Source organism: Bombina bombina, chromosome 2, assembly GCF_027579735.1.
Source record: "Bombina bombina isolate aBomBom1 chromosome 2, aBomBom1.pri, whole genome shotgun sequence".
Lineage (NCBI taxonomy): Eukaryota > Metazoa > Chordata > Amphibia > Anura > Bombinatoridae > Bombina > Bombina bombina.
Genome location: NC_069500.1, coordinates 209,029,319 through 209,047,795, shown reverse-complemented (window position 1 = coordinate 209,047,795; position 18,477 = coordinate 209,029,319). Strand labels below are relative to the sequence as shown.

The 18,477-nt window shown below is 39.6% G+C and overlaps 1 protein-coding gene across 2 annotated transcripts in view; it reads left to right on the top strand.

The window, feature by feature from the left end:
• SSBP2 (single stranded DNA binding protein 2) overlaps positions 1 to 18,477 on the top strand; it is a 557,604-nt gene that overhangs the window by 383,451 nt on the left and 155,676 nt on the right. For both annotated transcript variants that reach the window (XM_053701463.1, XM_053701462.1), the window contains exon 5: positions 8,648 to 8,737. In XM_053701463.1, coding sequence (XP_053557438.1) covers positions 8,648 to 8,737 — 90 coding nt within the window. The remainder of the gene's footprint in view (positions 1 to 8,647; positions 8,738 to 18,477) is intronic.

The window sequence follows — 18,477 nt, the reverse complement described above, 5'->3', positions numbered from 1 at the left end:
CTAGATCAATACTTGGGGTTGTCTACTACACTACACTAAAGCTAAAATTAACCCTAGAAGCTCCCTACATGCTCCCTAATTAACCCCTTCAATGCTGGGCATAATACACGTATTGTGCGCAGTGGCATTTAGCAGCCTTCTAATTACCAAAAAGCAAAGCCAAAGCCATATATGTCTGCTATTTCTGAACAAAGGGGATCCCAGAGAAGCATTTACAACCATTTATTCTATAATTGCATAAGTTGTTTGTAAATAATTTCAGTGAGAAACCTAAAGTTTGTGAAAAAATTTGTGAAAAAGTGAACAATTTTTTTTATTTGATCGCATTTGGCGGTGAAATAGTGGCATGAAATATACCAAAATGGGCCTAGATCAATACTTTGGGATGTCTTCTAAAAAAAAATATATACATGTCAATAGATATTCAGGGATTCCTGAAAGATATTAGTGTCCCAATGTAACTAGCGCTAATTTTGAAAAAAAGTGGTTTGGAAATAGCAAAGTGCTACTTGTATTTATGGCCCTATAACTTGCAAAAAAAGCAAAGAAGATGTAAACATTGGGTATTTCTAAACTCAGGACAAAATTTAGAAACTATTTAGCATGGGTGTTTATTGGTGGTTGTAGATGTGTAACAGATTTTGGGGGTCAAAGTTAGAAAAAGTGTGTTTTTTTCCATTTTTCCTTCATATTTTATAATGTTTTTTATAGTAAATTATAAGATATGATGAAAATAATGGTATCTTTTGAAAGTCCATTTAATGGCGAGAAAAACGGTATATAATATGTGTGGGTACAGTAAATGAGTAAGAGGAAAATTACAGCTAAACACAAACACCGCAAAAATGTAAAAATAGCCTTGGTCCCAAACGGACAGAAAATGGAAAAGTGCTGCGGTCATTAAGGGGTTAATAGAAAAAAATTATTTGTTTAAATTAGGCACTTTAATTTTTTTTTGACTAGTGATGCAGACGGTTTACTTGTACAAATTCTAAATTAAAGGATTTTTTTTTATTCTTCAACATTTTTAAGTCTCTCTTTGCATATTCCTTTACTTCATGTGGCATCTCTTCCTATGACATCTCTAGGATGTCACTGGATATGCGAAATTACTGCAAATGATTAATTAAAAGTTGGCAAGATTGCGCTTCCTATGGTTGGGAGATGTCTGTTTTTTGCAATACCATTCTGGCTAGGAAGCTTTACCTCAAATAAAAATGGTATACATAAATATTTTTTGTGTTTTTGTTGTAACCCTCTACTGGTTAGACATCCATAAAATGCTGCCTCTTGTGCCCAAGATTATATAGAGAGCTCCCTCTCTCTCGCCGCGATTTAAAAACCGTGAGTATGCAATTTTTAGCGACGTCACCTATGACATCCAGGCAGGTTGGCTGTAAATGTTCATTGCGCGTGGGCTTCTGTAGGGAAAGGAGGGGGAGTAGAGAGGCTATGCTTCCATGCTGCGCTATGGAAGAATTTACCGGTTTGCCTCAGCTCTGATGGCAGCAGTCACAGCTGCCTACACAGGTAAAATAAAGCCCGTTTATACAAAAAGTATTTGACGCAAACCGTTAAGAATGTGCACCACGGAAAATAGCTCAGTGAAGTACAAGTGCACTTTTACTCTACTGTCTGATCTATTTTCCATGGTGCACATTCTGAAATGGTTTTTAAACCCTTCAACAAGACTTTATTTTAAAGAAATATATATATTTTTTATGATGTATGGGAAGTTCATATGTTAAAGGGACACTGAACCCAAATTTTTTCTTTCGTGATTCAGATAAAGCATGCAATTTTAATCAACTTTATAATTTACTCCTATTATCAATTTTTCTTTGTTCTCTTGCTATCTTTATTTGAAAAAGAAGGCATCTAAGCTATTTTTTGGTTCAGGACCCTGGACAGCACTTGTTTGTTGGTCGGTTAAATTAATCCACCAATCAGCAAGAACAACCCAGGTTGTTCACAAAAAATGGACTGGCATCTAAACTTACATTCTTGCTTTTTAAATAAAAATACCAAGAGAATGAAGAAAATTTGATAATGGGAGTAAATTAGAAAGTTGCATGCTCTATCTGAATCACAAAAGAAAAAATGTGGGTTCAGTGTCCCTTTAATCATACCACAGTATTAAGGTGTTATAGTCATTTATAAGAATCGCGGTTAAAATAGCAATTTTCATTTTTGCCCTTATCGCCTAACCCATATATATATCTCTCTCGATAGATCTCTCTCTCTCTCAATAGATCTCTCTCTCTCTCGATAGATCTCTCTCTCTCTCGATAGATCTCGATAGATCTCGATAGATCTCGATAGATCTCGATCTCTCTCGATAGATCTTTCTCTCGATAGATCTCTCGATCTCTCTCGATAGATCTCTCTCTCTCTCTCTCTCTCTCTCTGGGATCTCTCTCTCTCTCTCTCTCTCTCTGGATAGATCTCTCTCTCTCTCTCTCTCTCTCTGGATAGATCTCTCTCTCTCTCTCTCTCTCTCTCTGGATAGATCTCTCTCTCTCTCTGGATAGATCTCTCTCTCTCTCTGGATAGATCTCTCTCTCTGGGATCTCTCTCTCTCTCTCTCTCTGGGATCTCTCTCTCTCTCTCTGGGATCTCTCTCTCTCTCTGGGATCTCTCTCTCTCTCTCTGGGATCTCTCTCTCTCTCTCTCTCTCTGGGATCTCTCTCTCTCTCTGGGATCTCTCTCTCTCTCTCTGGGATCTCTCTCTCTCTCTCTGGATAGATCTCTCTCTCTCTCTGGATAGATCTCTCTCTCTCTCTGGATAGATCTCTCTCTCTCTCTCTCTCTCTCTCTCGATAGAGAGAGATGGGAAATATGTATGTAAACTTCTTGCAGTACTGCCTCTCTCCCCATAAAATGGAGATAAAAAAGTGAAAAAGAAAACTCTTTGCATAAAACAGTGTTTTACCCATTTACTAAGGTTTGAAGTCAGCTCCAAAGTAGGAATGCACTACTGTGTGTTTACTGACCACATCTGGTGAACCAGACATGAGGAGTGTGTGTATCCATCTATCACCAACAAGTTCCCAGTATTGCATTGCTGCTCCTGAGCTTACTTGGATACTGTACATGTTTCTAATAAGGATACCAAAAAAGGACATTTAATAGAATGTTGGCATTCATGTCCCTTTAACATTATTATTGTTATCATATTCTGTAGCGCTCTTCTGAATTTCCATACCCCCCACCCCCCATACACGTAGGATTTAAGTACATTTTCTTTGGCTGCAATATAATATTTGCTGGCACTATGCTGCCCTTTAAGGCCCCAGTGGGTCTTCATTATGAAATATACGAGTTGCCCATCACAGAACCAGACCTTTTTTTATAATAATTTTGAAGCTTCGTGTAGGTAAATACAGATTAATTTGTTTCATCTGTGTTATTTATTGGTTTACATTTCAGAAGATATATATTTTAGCACCTTCGGAGCAAATTATGACTTAGAATAGTCCTCTGCAGCTAAGTAGCCTAAAAGGGAACATTGCATCTCATTAGTGTCACTTGTGTTTTCTCACTTTGAAGGATCAGGCTTTTGTCATCCATTTAGCTAGCATTGCTGAAAGCAAAATGTTTTCTCACTTTCCCATTGGTAATGAGAACTGTTTTTTTTGTGATTCTGCAGTGCAGTTGAACACGTTGGATATCTACACAGCCCTGTAAGAATTATTTTGTTGGAAAAGTTCTAAGGCGTCCGTCATTATGTTCATTAAATTACAAGACTTATTTTTAAGCAGACCTCCTAAATAATTCTGGTTATCGTGAGGTTAAAACGTGTTTCTTTTATAGACATGCTAGATTGTTACAGCGTCCCTTATTAGTATGTGCTGATGTGAGGGTGACACACAACATGGCAGGGAACCAGTAGAATCCCAGTACATGTGCTATGACCGAGGCTGTGATCTTGAGTCTTTAAAGGGACAAAGTACCCAGATAAGTAGCTGAGAGAGTTCATTGTATTACAAGCAGCTACAGGAACACCTTTTTAAATGGGCTGGGCTTTCCCTCCATGTCATAAACATTGAAAAACTTTAATCTTAACTAATTTTAGCTTAAAGGGACATGAAACCCCAAAAATGTCTTTCATGATTTAGATAGATAATACAATTTTAAACAACTTTCTAATTTACTTATATTATCTAGTCTGTTTCATTCTCTTGGTATCATTTGTTGAAGTAGCAGCATCGCACTAATGGTTTCTAACTGAACACATGGGTGAGCCAATCACAATCAATATATATATGCAGCCACCAATCAACAGCTAGAATCTAGGTTCTCTGCTGCTCTTGAGCTTGCCTAGATAAACATTTCAGCAAAGGATAACAAGAGAAGGAAGCAAATTAAATAATAGAAGTAAATTGTAAAGTTGTTTAAAATTGCATTCTCTATCCGAATCATGAAAGAAAATGTTTGGGTTTCATGTCCCTTTAATATTGGGTCAAATTTTATCCAGGTTGGGGACCCATTAAAAAGGTCCTGGGGAGAACACTGCACTGCATTAGGCAAAATGGATAATCGGCAACACATTAAAGGGTGCACATTTTTACAATACTGTCCCTATAAAGCCTATGACTCTGCAATGTATATAGATGGGATTTCACAAGCTTACTTACCCCTTCCAAAGCTTTGCTGTTGTCTCCGCTACTTTCCTGTAGCACCTTATAAAAGTGCTGTTATGAGTTTCTTGTGTACAGACTCTGTATTATCTGCAGGTATGGTAATCCATGGAATACAACATTCTAATGGAACTGTATCCATCTGTTAATATTTTACTGTAGAAGTGTTTCATGTATTGCACCTTACAAATACTTTATAATGATGCTCACACTGTACACATTACCCGTGTGCTACATCACTTGATGCAGCAGATCTCTAAAAAGCGGACTAGAACATATAACATGAAAATCTAGGTTTAAAAAAAAGATTTTAACTCCATGTATTCAGCTCACCAGAGCGGTTATGGTTCTGCTACTCTATTTCCTGTCCTATGCGTATAAATAACCAATCGGCATCATCAGTGCCGAGTTGTTCACGTGATATTTCTAATCCGTTTTTTACAGATATGCCACATCACTATTAAGTTTTTAACCCCCCAAATGTTCTTTTGTGATTCAAATAGAGCATGTGATTTTATACACTCTATTACTATTATATAATTTGCTTCATTCTCTTGGTATCATTTGTTGAATGAGCAACTATGAACTACTGGGAGTTAGCTGTACAAATCTGGTTAACCAATGAGAAGACATTTTTGTGCAGCCACCAATCAGTACAAGGCTCCCAGTAATGCATTGCTGCTCCTGAGCCTACCTAGGTATGCTTTTCAACTAAGAATACCAAGAGAATAAGGCAAATTAGATAATAGAAGTAAATTGTGAAGGTGTTTAAAATCGCATGTTCTGTCTGAATCATAAAATATTTTTTTTTTAGTTTCATGTCCCTTTAAGGGACACATAAACCGCATACATAACACTTGTATAGTAAAAAATTAACAGACTTGACAATTATGAGCAAATTTTGTTACTTTCGTTTCATTTATATTAATAACCAATCATTTACAGGATACCCACTAGCATCTTTATTTCTATATTTAATCTTTATTTTCAAATTTGACCTGATCCTTAAATATACCGTCCATGCTGCGTGGGAAACCCTAGTTGTAATATTAAATTTAGCTTGCAGCAGATATATATTATTTATCGTAAACTTGTATTCCTATGCAAACTTGTTGTTCCTATAAAAAAAAAAAATGAATAGAAGATTAAAGGAAGCATATTGAAAAGTCTGTATCATCTACCAAAACTCTGGGTTTGGTTACTGAAAAGTATTTCCTTTCTTTTGGATATCTGGTTATGTAGCTCAAATATATTTGGATCTGCTGTAGTGCCTGTAATGCATATATAAATATTAAGACTTGATGTTGCTTTATCTGAGTAAGACACTTGTCATCTGCACGAAGATTATATTGACATGGCAAATTCAAATCCACAATTATACATCTTAGAAAATACAACTTTCATTTCAACCTACACATTTCAGATACAAAAAAAAGACTGCATAAAAAAAGGAAAGTGTTCAAGCTACAATTAGTTGTTTTAATGGCACATTTCATATAAAGTTAATGACATTTTTTTTTTTCAAATGTATAGATATGGTTTTGCCTTAACAGTTTAAAAGATCTCAAACAGTGCATTCACCCACCCACCTCGTCTCTTGACTAGTAACCCACACCTGTTTTTTTCCCCACTAACTCACACTCTCACTTTTTTCTCTTCTCTCTCTCACACTCACTCTCTATCTCCTATCTATCTATCTATCTATCTATCTATCTATCTATATCTATATATATCATCAGTCCATAAAACCTTAGAAAAATCAGTCTTGAGATATTTCTTGGCCCAGTCTTGACGTTTCAGCTTGTGTGTCTTGTTCAGTGGTGGTCGTCTTTCAGCCTTTCTTACCTTGGCCATGTCTCTGAGTATTGCACACCTTGTGCTTTTGGGCACTCCAGTGATGTTGCAGCTCTGAAATATTGCCAAACTGGTGGCAAGTGGCATCTTGGCAGCTGCACGCTTGACTTTTCTCAGTTCATGGGCAGTTATTTTGCGCCTTGGTTTTTCCACACGCTTCTTGCGACCCTGTTGACTATTTTGAATGAAACGCTTGATTGTTCGATGATCACGCTTCAGAAGCTTTGCAATTTTAAGAGTGCTGCATCCCTCTGCAAGATATCTCACTATTTTTGACTTTTCTGAGCCTGTCAAGTCCTTCTTTTGACCCATTTTGCCAAAGGAAAGGAAGTTGCCTAATAATTATGCACACCTGATATAGGGTGTTGATGTCATTAGACCACACCCCTTCTCATTAAAGAGATGCACATCACCTAATATGCTTAATTGGTAGTAGGCTTTCGAGTCTATACAGCTTGGAGTAAGACAACATGCATAAAGAGGATGATGTGGTCAAAATACTCATTTGCCTAATAATTCTGCACTCCCTGTATATGTGTGTGTGTGTGTATATATATATATATGTGTGTGTGTGTGTGTATATATATATATATATATATATATATATATATATATATATATATATATATACATGGAAGGGAACTGCACTCCAAGACCGGATCAGGTACACATCCTGTGACTCAGCAACATCCAGCCCTGGGTGCTAAATAGCACTCCAAAAAAGCTGTGATATCACCAGAGCCACAGGCAGTTAACCCCAGTCCGGAATGGGCGCAAGAAACAAGGGGGATTACAAACAAAAAGTAATACAACACATAGAAACACCCAGCACTCACCAGCTAGCTCACAGCTAAGATTAAATCACAACTGGAAAGGTTAGTTACCGCATCTGGCCAAATGGGAAAGCTCAGGCACCACGTCAAGGTCCTTTCCACTGCCTGAGTCCCTAACACAGCCATACCATCATGCGAGCTCACAAAGCCAAACAGACTGAGAACAAAGCACCCATTCCGGACTGGGGTTAACTGCCTGTGCTCTGGTGACATCACAGCTTTTTTGGAGTGCTATTTAGCACCCAGGGCTGACTGTTGCTGAGTCACAGGATGTGTACCTGATCCGGTCTTGGAGTGCAGTTCCCTTCCATGTTTTGTATTTTCTCTGGGTGATTACATTCACCTGTGCACCCCTTCTTTGTTCTTAGTCTGTTTGGCTTTGTGAGCTCGCATGATGGTATGGCTGTGTTAGGGACTCAGGCAGTGGAAAGGACCTTGACGTGGTGCCTGAGCTTTCCCATTTTGCCAGATGCGGTAACTAACCTTTCCAGTTGTGATTTTATCTTAGCTGTGAGCTAGCTGGTGAGTGCTGGGTGTTTCTATGTGTTATGTGTGTATATATATGTATGTGTGTGTGTGTATATATGTCACTATATCTATATAACTATATCTATCATGGATGGATTTGCCTTAATTTAACCCTTTAAGGACACAGCTTTCAGTTTGCTCAATTGTTTTATGACGGAAAAATTCCGTCATATGTCCTTAAGAGGTTAAGCATTATATGCTTACCACAATGTTTTGAGGTTGTTATACCACTTGATTCTCAGAAAGATCGCTTATGAATATTTGTTGTTTTTGCAAGTACAGTTTAATTAATTGAGCTTATAAACTGCAGTACATAATCAAATTACTAGTTTTCTCTGCCTGTAAGACACAATCTTCTCTCTGTGTCTCTTTAATTTGTTTTATTTTTGTGTTCTAAAATGTAAATAGTCTATATATACACTGTATTTATTTAAAACATATATTACCTTTCTGATTACAATACTCTATTCCTTCTGAAGGTGCTATGTATACAAAAGTATTAAATATAAAACTACCTTTAGGTTGCATGTTTAAGTTGTATTATATTTGAAATATTGACTAAATTACATGATATTATTGTTTACACTTGGTTCCTTTCCCTCCCCAAGCTGTCCCATTTTATAGATGCAAATATAATTATGAAAAGAAATATTAAAATAATAATTTCCTCCATTTCCAGTCGTGCTTTTGTAGGTTAGTAGAGTTGCTTGCTATCATGTAATGCCCTTAGTATGAGATAATTTTTCATCTGTTTAACTGTGCTTTGCTAACTTGTGATTTGTTCATTTACAGAGTGCTGCAGCTGCCCCCAGTCCAGTCCTAGGAAATATTCCCCCAGGGGATGGAATGCCAGTGGGCCCTGTTCCTCCAGGCTTCTTTCAGGTATGTGTAGACTAAACATAAACACAATCTGGGGAAAAAAATGAAATCTCCCTGAGCGTTTGACTTTAATATAAAGTATGGAACAAGCAAAATAATATGGTAAAGTGTATTTAAATATATATTCCATACACTTGCACAACTAAACCTTACATCTCAATAGGTCTGTATACAAAATAAATGTAAAAATATTTACACTGTAGTTTTGTAAGCCAGAGTTGCAATCCAGGGACATGCCCTTTGAAAAACCTTGTTTTGTTATATGTTGTGACCAGTTAGGGACAGATATACATGAAATCCAGCACTGGAGCAATCACTGTGTATCATGTTGCAAAGTCAGTTTCTGAAACCTGAAATTCTCAGCGTTGACAGTTATGCTGAGGTACATTCAGAATCCTTAAAGGTACATTGATAATACAATTAGTGTAAATGGTCCCCTTGGCTTTTGCATTAGTCTATTGGATTGTATGGATGACACATGATCGGTCGTACCAACCACCTAAAAAAAATGTAATGCTTCACAGTGGCGGCTTATAAGGGTAAACATGGAAGAGTAGAAGTGAGGAATATAGGTAACCATTGCCTTAGTGTCCATGACTAGCACAATAATAATGCAATGCTTCAAATCCACTCCAACAGTTTTTTTAATTTTTATGTCCCTTTAAAGGGACATAAAAGTCATAGTTAAAATAGAGCATGTACTTTTAAAAGGACAGTCTACACCTTAGTCATCTTAAAGTCTTACTTAAAATGAATTTCTCCAACATAGGTGTGTCCGGTCCACGGCGTCATCCTTACTTGTGGGATATTCTCTTCCCCAACAGGAAATGGCAAAGAGCCCAGCAAAGCTGGTCACATGATCCCTCCTAGGCTCCGCCTACCCCAGTCATTCTCTTTGCCGTTGTACAGGCAACATCTCCACGGAGATGGCTTAGAGTTTTTTAGTGTTTAACTGTAGTTTTTATTATTCAATCAAGAGTTTGTTATTTTAAAATAGTGCTGGTATGTACTATTTACTCAGAAACAGAAAAGAGATGAAGATTTCTGTTTGTATGAGGAAAATGATTTTAGCAACCGTTACTAAAATCCATGGCTGTTCCACACAGGACTGTTGAGAGGAATTAACTTCAGTTGGGGGAACAGTGAGCAGTCTCTTGCTGCTTGAGGCATGACACATTCTAACAAGACGATGTAATGCTGGAAGCTGTCATTTTCCCTATGGGATCCGGTAAGCCATGTTTATTAAGATAGTAAATAAGGGCTTCACAAGGGCTTATTAAGACTGTAAACTTTTTCTGGGCTAAATCGATTCATTATTAACACATATTTAGCCTTGAGGAATCATTTAATCTGGGTATTTTGATAAGATTATATCGGCAGGCACTTTTTTAGACACCTTATTCTTTAGGGGCTTTCCCAAATCATAGGCAGAGCCTCATTTTCGCGCCGGTGTTGCGCACTTGTTTTTGAGAGGCATGGCATGCAGTCGCATGTGTGAGGAGCTCTGATACATAGAAAAGACTTTCTGAAGGCGTCATTTGGTATCGTATTCCCCTTTGGGCTTGGTTGGGTCTCAGCAAAGCAGATACCAGGGACTGTAAAGGGGTTAAAGTTAAAAACGGCTCCGGTTCCGTTATTTTAAGGGTTAAAGCTTCCAAATTTGGTGTGCAATACTTTTAAGGCTTTAAGACACTGTGGTGAAATTTTGGTGAATTTTGAACAATTCCTTCATATTTTTTCGCAATTGCAGTAATAAAGTGTGTTCAGTTTAAAATTTAAAGTGACAGTAACGGTTTTATTTTAAAACGTTTTTTGTACTTTGTTATCAAGTTTATGCCTGTTTAACATGTCTGAACTACCAGATAGACTGTGTTCTGAATGTGGGGAAGCCAGAGTTCCTTCTCATTTAAATAAATGTGATTTATGTGATAATGACAATGATGCCCAAGATGATTCCTCAAGTGAGGGGAGTAAGCATGGTACTGCATCATTCCCTCCTTCGTCTACACGAGTCTTGCCCACTCAGGAGGCCCCTAGTACATCTAGCGCGCCAATACTCCTTACTATGCAACAATTAACGGCTGTAATGGATAATTCTGTCAAAAACATTTTAGCCAAAATGCACACTTATCAGCGTAAGCGCGACTGCTCTGTTTTAGATACTGAAGAGCATGACGACGCTGATAATAATGGTTCTGAAGGGCCCCTAATACAGTCTGATGGGGCCAGGGAGGTTTTGTCTGAGGGAGAAATTACAGATTCAGGGAACATTTCTCAACAAGCTGAACCTGATGTGATTACGTTTAAATTTAAGTTGGAACATCTCCGCGCTCTGCTTAAGGAGGTATTATCCACTCTGGATGATTGTGACAATTTGGTCATCCCAGAGAAGCTATGTAAAATGGACAAGTTCCTAGAGGTCCCGGGGCTCCCAGAAGCTTTTCCTATACCCAAGCGGGTGGCGGACATTGTAAATAAAGAATGGGAAAGGCCCGGTATTCCTTTCGTCCCTCCCCCCATATTTAAAAATTGTTTCCTATGGTCGACCCCAGAAAGGACTTATGGCAGACAGTCCCCAAGGTCGAGGGAGCGGTTTCCACTTTAAACAAACGCACCACTATACCCATAGAAGATAGTTGTGCTTTCAAAGATCCTATGGATAAAAAATTAGAAGGTTTACTTAAAAAAATGTTTGTTCAGCAGGGTTACCTTCTACAACCAATTTCATGCATTGTCCCTGTCGCTACAGCCGCATGTTTCTGGTTCGATGAGCTGGTAAAGGCGGTCGATAGTGATTCTCCTCCTTATGAGGAGATTATGGACAGAATCAATGCTCTCAAATTGGCTAATTCTTTCACCCTAGACGCCACTTTGCAATTGGCTAGGTTAGCGGCTAAGAATTCTGGGTTTGCTATTGTGGCACGCAGAGCGCTTTGGTTGAAATCTTGGTCAGCTGATGCGTCTTCCAAGAACAAGCTACTTAACATTCCTTTCAAGGGGAAAACTCTGTTTGGCCCTGACTTGAAAGAGATTATCTCTGATATCACTGGGGGTAAGGGCCATGCCCTTCCTCAGGATCGGCCTTTCAAGGCCAAAAATAAACCTAATTTTCGTCCCTTTCGTAGAAACGGACCAGCCCAAAGTGCTACGTCCTCTAAGCAAGAGGGTAATACTTCTCAAGCCAAGCAAGCTTGGAGACCAATGCAAGGCTGGAACAAGGGAAAGCAGGCCAAGAAACCTGCCACTGCTACCAAGACATCATGAAATGTTGGCCCCCGATCCGGGACCGGATCTGGTGGGGGGCAGACTCTCTCTCTTCGCTCAGGCTTGGGCAAGAGATGTTCTGGATCCTTGGACACTAGAAATAGTCTCCCAAGGTTATCTTCTGGAATTCAAGGGGCTTCCCCCAAGGGGGAGGTTCCACAGGTCTCAGTTGTCTTCAGACCACATAAAAAGACAGGCATTCTTACATTGTATAGAAGACCTGTTAACAATGGGAGTGATTCATCCTGTTCCATTAGGAGAACAAGGGAAGGGGTTCTACTCCAATCTGTTCATAGTTCCCAAAAAAGAGGGAACGTTCAGACCAATCTTAGATCTCAAGATCTTAAACAAGTTTCTCAAGGTTCCATCGTTCAAGATGGAAACCATTCGAACAATTCTTCCTTCCATCCAGGAAGGTCAATTCATGACCACGGTGGATTTAAAGGATGCGTATCTACATATTCCTATCCACAAGGAACATCATCGGTTCCTAAGGTTCGCATTCCTGGACAAGCATTACCAGTTCGTGGCGCTTCCTTTCGGATTAGCCACTGCTCCAAGGATTTTCACAAAGGTACTAGGGTCCCTTCTAGCTGTGCTAAGACCAAGGGGCATTGCTGTAGTACCTTACTTGGACGACATTCTGATTCAAGCGTCGTCCCTTCCTCAAGCAAAGGCTCACACGGACATCGTCCTGGCCTTTCTCAGATCTCACGGATGGAAAGTGAACGTGGAAAAGAGTTCTCTATCTCCGTCGACAAGGGTTCCCTTCTTGGGAACAATAATAGACTCCTTAGAAATGAGGATTTTTCTGACAGAGGCCAGAAAAACAAGACTTCTAGACTCTTGTCGGATACTTCATTCCGTTCCTCTTCCTTCCATAGCGCAGTGCATGGAAGTGATAGGTTTGATGGTAGCGGCAATGGACATAGTTCCTTTTGCGCGCATTCATCTAAGACCATTACAACTGTGCATGCTCAGTCAGTGGAATGGGGACTATACAGACTTGTCTCCGAGGATACAAGTAAATCAGAGGACCAGAGACTCACTCCGTTGGTGGCTGTCCCTGGACAACCTGTCACAAGGGATGACCTTCCGCAGACCAGAGTGGGTCATTGTCACGACCGACGCCAGTCTGATGGGCTGGGGCGCGGTCTGGGGATCCCTGAAAGCTCAGGGTCTTTGGTCTCGGGAAGAATCTCTTCTACCGATAAATATTCTGGAACTGAGAGCGATATTCAATGCTCTCAAGGCTTGGCCTCAGCTAGCGAGGGCCAAGTTCATACGGTTTCAATCAGACAACATGACAACTGTTGCGTACATCAACCATCACGGGGGAACAAGGAGTTCCCTGGCGATGGAAGAAGTGACCAAAATCATTCAATGGGCGGAGTCTCACTCCTGCCACCTGTCTGCAATCCACATCCCAGGAGTGGAAAATTGGGAAGCGGATTTTCTGAGTCGTCAGACATTGCATCCGGGGGAGTGGGAACTCCATCCGGAAATCTTTGTCCAAATCACTCAACTGTGGGGCATTCCAGACATGGATCTGATGGCCTCTCGTCAGAACTTCAAAGTTCCTTGCTACGGGTCCAGATCCAGGGATCCCAAGGCGGCTCTAGTGGATGCACTAGTAGCACCTTGGACCTTCAAACTAGCTTATGTATTCCCGCCGTTTCCTCTCATCCCCAGGCTGGTAGCCAGGATCAATCAGGAGAGGGCGTCGGTGATCTTGATAGCTCCTGCGTGGCCACGCAGGACTTGGTATGCAGATCTGGTGAATATGTCATCGGCTCCACCATGGAAGCTACCTTTGAGACGAGACCTTCTTGTTCAAGGTCCGTTCGAACATCCGAATCTGGTCTCACTCCAGCTGACTGCTTGGAGATTGAACGCTTGATCTTATCGAAGCGAGGGTTCTCAGATTCTGTTATCGATACTCTTGTTCAGGCCAGAAAGCCTGTAACTAGAAAGATTTACCACAAAATTTGGAAAAAATATATCTGTTGGTGTGAATCTAAAGGATTCCCTTGGGACAAGGTTAAGATTCCTAAGATTCTATCCTTCCTTCAAGAAGGATTGGAAAAAGGATTATCTGCAAGTTCCCTGAAGGGACAGATTTCTGCCTTGTCTGTGTTACTTCACAAAAAGCTGGCAGCTGTGCCAGATGTTCAAGCCTTTGTTCAGGCTCTGGTTAGAATCAAGCCTGTTTACAAACCTTTGACTCCTCCTTGGAGTCTCAACTTAGTTCTTTCAGTTCTTCAGGGGGTTCCGTTTGAACCCTTACATTCCGTTGATATTAAGTTATTATCTTGGAAAGTTTTGTTTTTGGTTGCAATTTCTTCTGCTAGAAGAGTTTCAGAATTATCTGCTCTGCAGTGTTCTCCTCCTTATCTGGTGTTCCATGCAGATAAGGTGGTTTTACGTACTAAACCTGGTTTTCTTCCAAAAGTTGTTTCTAACAAAAACATTAACCAGGAGATTATCGTACCTTCTCTGTGCCCGAAACCAGTTTCAAAGAAGGAACGTTTGTTGCACAATTTGGATGTTGTTCGCGCTCTAAAATTCTATTTAGACGCTACAAAGGATTTTAGACAAACATCTTCCTTGTTTGTTGTTTATTCCGGTAAAAGGAGAGGTCAAAAAGCAACTTCTACCTCTCTCTCTTTTTGGATTAAAAGCATCATCAGATTGGCTTACGAGACTGCCGGACGGCAGCCTCCCGAAAGAATCACAGCTCATTCCACTAGGGCTGTGGCTTCCACATGGGCCTTCAAGAACGAGGCTTCTGTTGATCAGATATGTAGGGCAGCGACTTGGTCTTCACTGCACACTTTTACCAAATTTTACAAGTTTGATACTTTTGCTTCTTCTGAGGCTATTTTTGGGAGAAAGGTTTTGCAAGCCGTGGTGCCTTCCATCTAGGTGACCTGATTTGCTCCCTCCCATCATCCGTGTCCTAAAGCTTTGGTATTGGTTCCCACAAGTAAGGATGACGCCGTGGACCGGACACACCTATGTTGGAGAAAACAGAATTTATGTTTACCTGATAAATTACTTTCTCCAACGGTGTGTCCGGTCCACGGCCCGCCCTGGTTTTTTAATCAGGTCTGATAATTTATTTTCTTTAACTACAGTCACCACGGTATCATATGGTTTCTCCTATGCAAATATTCCTCCTTAACGTCGGTCGAATGACTGGGGTAGGCGGAGCCTAGGAGGGATCATGTGACCAGCTTTGCTGGGCTCTTTGCCATTTCCTGTTGGGGAAGAGAATATCCCACAAGTAAGGATGACGCCGTGGACCGGACACACCGTTGGAGAAAGTAATTTATCAGGTAAACATAAATTCTGTTATTGTTTCTGGTCACTTTGAAATGGCTGTCAAGCTCTGCCCAATGATGACATCACGATCTAGGCTGCATTAAAGGCTTCACTACTTACAAAAGACTCACTAGTTGAATTTAACAGCTGTCAATGCTATTCAGCAGAGTGCCTACATGCAGTCCATATCATGATGTCATCAGTGGGCGGAGTTTGGCAGCCATTTAAAACGCTTATATTTATTGCGTCATTCTTGGCCGCAAGAGTTGTTTTTGCGCGAAGGTACGCTGGGTGACGCAAATTAATCATTTCCAGCGTCTTAGGTGACGCCACATTTCCTTGCACAAGGTTGCGTCTGCCATGAAGCGATTTGCGTCATTTCCCGGATGATGTTAGCGCCAAAAAAATTCATTTTGCTTTGTGTGTCATACTTGGCGCCAAATAATTTAATTATTTAAACCCCACTTCCTATATGTTTTGCCTTTTATTATGCTCAGAGAGCTATGCTGTTTGCATTTTTTTTCCCCATTCCATATAAGGAAATTGATAATTTTGCTTTTTCTTTCATGTAATTAGCAAGAGTCCATGAGCTAGTGACGTATGGGATATACATTCCTACCAGGAGGGGCAAAGTTTCCCAAACCTCAAAATGCCTATAAATACACCCCTCACCACACCCACAATTCAGTTTTACAAACTTTGCCTCCGATGGAGGTGGTGAAGTAAGTTTGTGCTAGATTCTACGTTGATATGCGCTCCGCAGCAAGTTGGAGCCCGGTTTTCCTCTCAGCGTGCAGTGAATGTCAGAGGGATGTGAGGAGAGTATTGCCTATTTGAATGCAGTGATCTCCTTCTACGGGGTCTATTTCATAGGTTCTCTGTTATCGGTCGTAGAGATTCATCTCTTACCTCCCTTTTCAGATCGACGATATACTCTTATATATACCATTACCTCTGCTGATTCTCGTTTCAGTACTGGTTTGGCTATCTGCTATATGTAGATGAGTGTCCTGGGGTAAGTAAGTCTTATTTTCTGTGACACTCCAAGCTATGGTTGGGCACTTTGTTTATAAAGTTCTAAATATATGTATTCAAACATTTATTTGCCTTGACTCAGAATGTTCAACTTTCCTTATTTTCAGACAGTCAGTTTCATATTTGGGATAATGCATTTTAATTTAACATTTTTCTTACCTTAAAATTTGACTTTTTCCCTGTGGGCTGTTAGGCTCGCGGGGGCTGAAAATGCTTAATTTTATTGCGTCATTCTTGGTGCGGACTTTTTTGGCGCAAAAATTCTATTTCCATTTCCGGCGTCATAAATGTCGGCGCCAAAAATGTCGGCGTTCCGGATGTGACGTCATTTTTGGCGCCAAATAATGTGGGCGTCTTATTTGGCGCGAAAAAATATGGGCGTCGCTTTTGTCTCCACATTATTTAAGTCTCATTTTTTATTGCTTCTGGTTGCTAGAAGCTTGTTCTTTGGCATTTTTTCCCATTCCTGAAACTGTCATTTAAGGAATTTGATCAATTTTGCTTTATATATATGTTGTTTTTTCTCTTACATATTGCAAGATGTCTCACGTTGCATCTGAGTCAGAAAATACTACAGGAAAATCGCTGTCAAGTGCTGAATCTACCAAAGCTAAGTGTATCTGCTGTAAACTTTTGGTAGCTATTCCTCCAGCTGTTGTTTGTATTGATTGTCATGACAAACTTGTTAAAGCAGATAATATTTCCTTTAGTAAAGTACCATTGCCTGTTGCAGTTCCTTCAACATCTAAGGTGCAGAATGTTCCTGATAATATAAGAGATTTTGTTTCTGAATCCATAAAGAAGGCTATGTCTGTTATTTTTCCTTCTAGTAAACGTAAAAAATCTTTTAAAACTTCTCTCCCTACAGATGAATTTTTAAATGAACATCATCATTCTGATTCTGATGATTCCTCTGGTTCAGAGGATTCTGTCTCAGAGGTTGATGCTGATAAATCTTCATATTTATTTAAAATGGAATTTATTCGTTCTTTACTTAAAGAAGTACTAATTGCTTTAGAAATAGAGGATTCTGGTCCTCTTGATACTAATTCTAAACGTTTAGATAAGGTATTTAAAGCTCCTGTGGTTATTCCAGAAGTTTTTCCTGTTCCTAATGCTATTTCTGCAGTAATTTCCAAAGAATGGGATAATTTGGGTAATTCATTTACTCCTTCTAAACGTTTTAAGCAATTATATCCTGTGCCGTCTGACAGATTAGAATTTTGGGACAAGATCCCTAAAGTTGATGGGGCTATTTCTACCCTTGCTAAACGTACTACTATTCCTACGTCAGATGGTACTTCGTTTAAGGATCCTCTAGATAGGAAAATTGAATCCTTTCTAAGAAAAGCTTATCTGTGTTCAGGTAATCTTCATAGACATGCTATATCTTTGGCTGATGTTGCTGCAGCTTCAACTTTTTGGTTGGAAACTTTAGCACAACAAGTAACACATCGTGATTCTCATGATATTATTATTCTTCTTCAGCATGCTAATAATTTTATATGTGATGCCATTTTTGATATTATCAGAGTTGATGTCAGGTTTATGTCTCTAGCTATTTTAGCTAGAAGAGCTTTATGGCTTAAAACTTGGAATGCTGATATGGCTTCTAAATCAACTTTACTTTCCATTTCTTTCCAGGGTAACAAATTATTTGGTTCTCAGTTGGATTCCATTATTTCAACTGTTACTGGTGGGAAAGGAACTTTTTTACCACAGGATAAAAAATCTAAAGGTAAAAACAGGGCTAATAATCGTTTTCGTTCCTTTCGTTTCAACAAAGAACAAAAGCCTGATCCTTCATCCTCAGGAGCAGTTTCAGTTTGGAGACCATCTCCAGTCTGGAATAAATCCAAGCCAGCTAGAAAGGCAAAGCCTGCTTCTAAGTCCACATGAAGGTGCGGCCCTCATTCCAGCTCAGCTGGTAGGGGGCAGGTTACGTTTTTTCAAGGAAATTTGGGTCAATTCTGTTCACAATCTTTGGATTCAGAGCATTGTTTCAGAAGGGTACAGAATTGGTTTCAAGTTGAGACCTCCTGCAAAGAGATTTTTTCTTTCCCGTGTCCCAGTAAATCCAGTAAAAGCTCAAGCATTTCTGAAATGTGTTTCAGATCTAG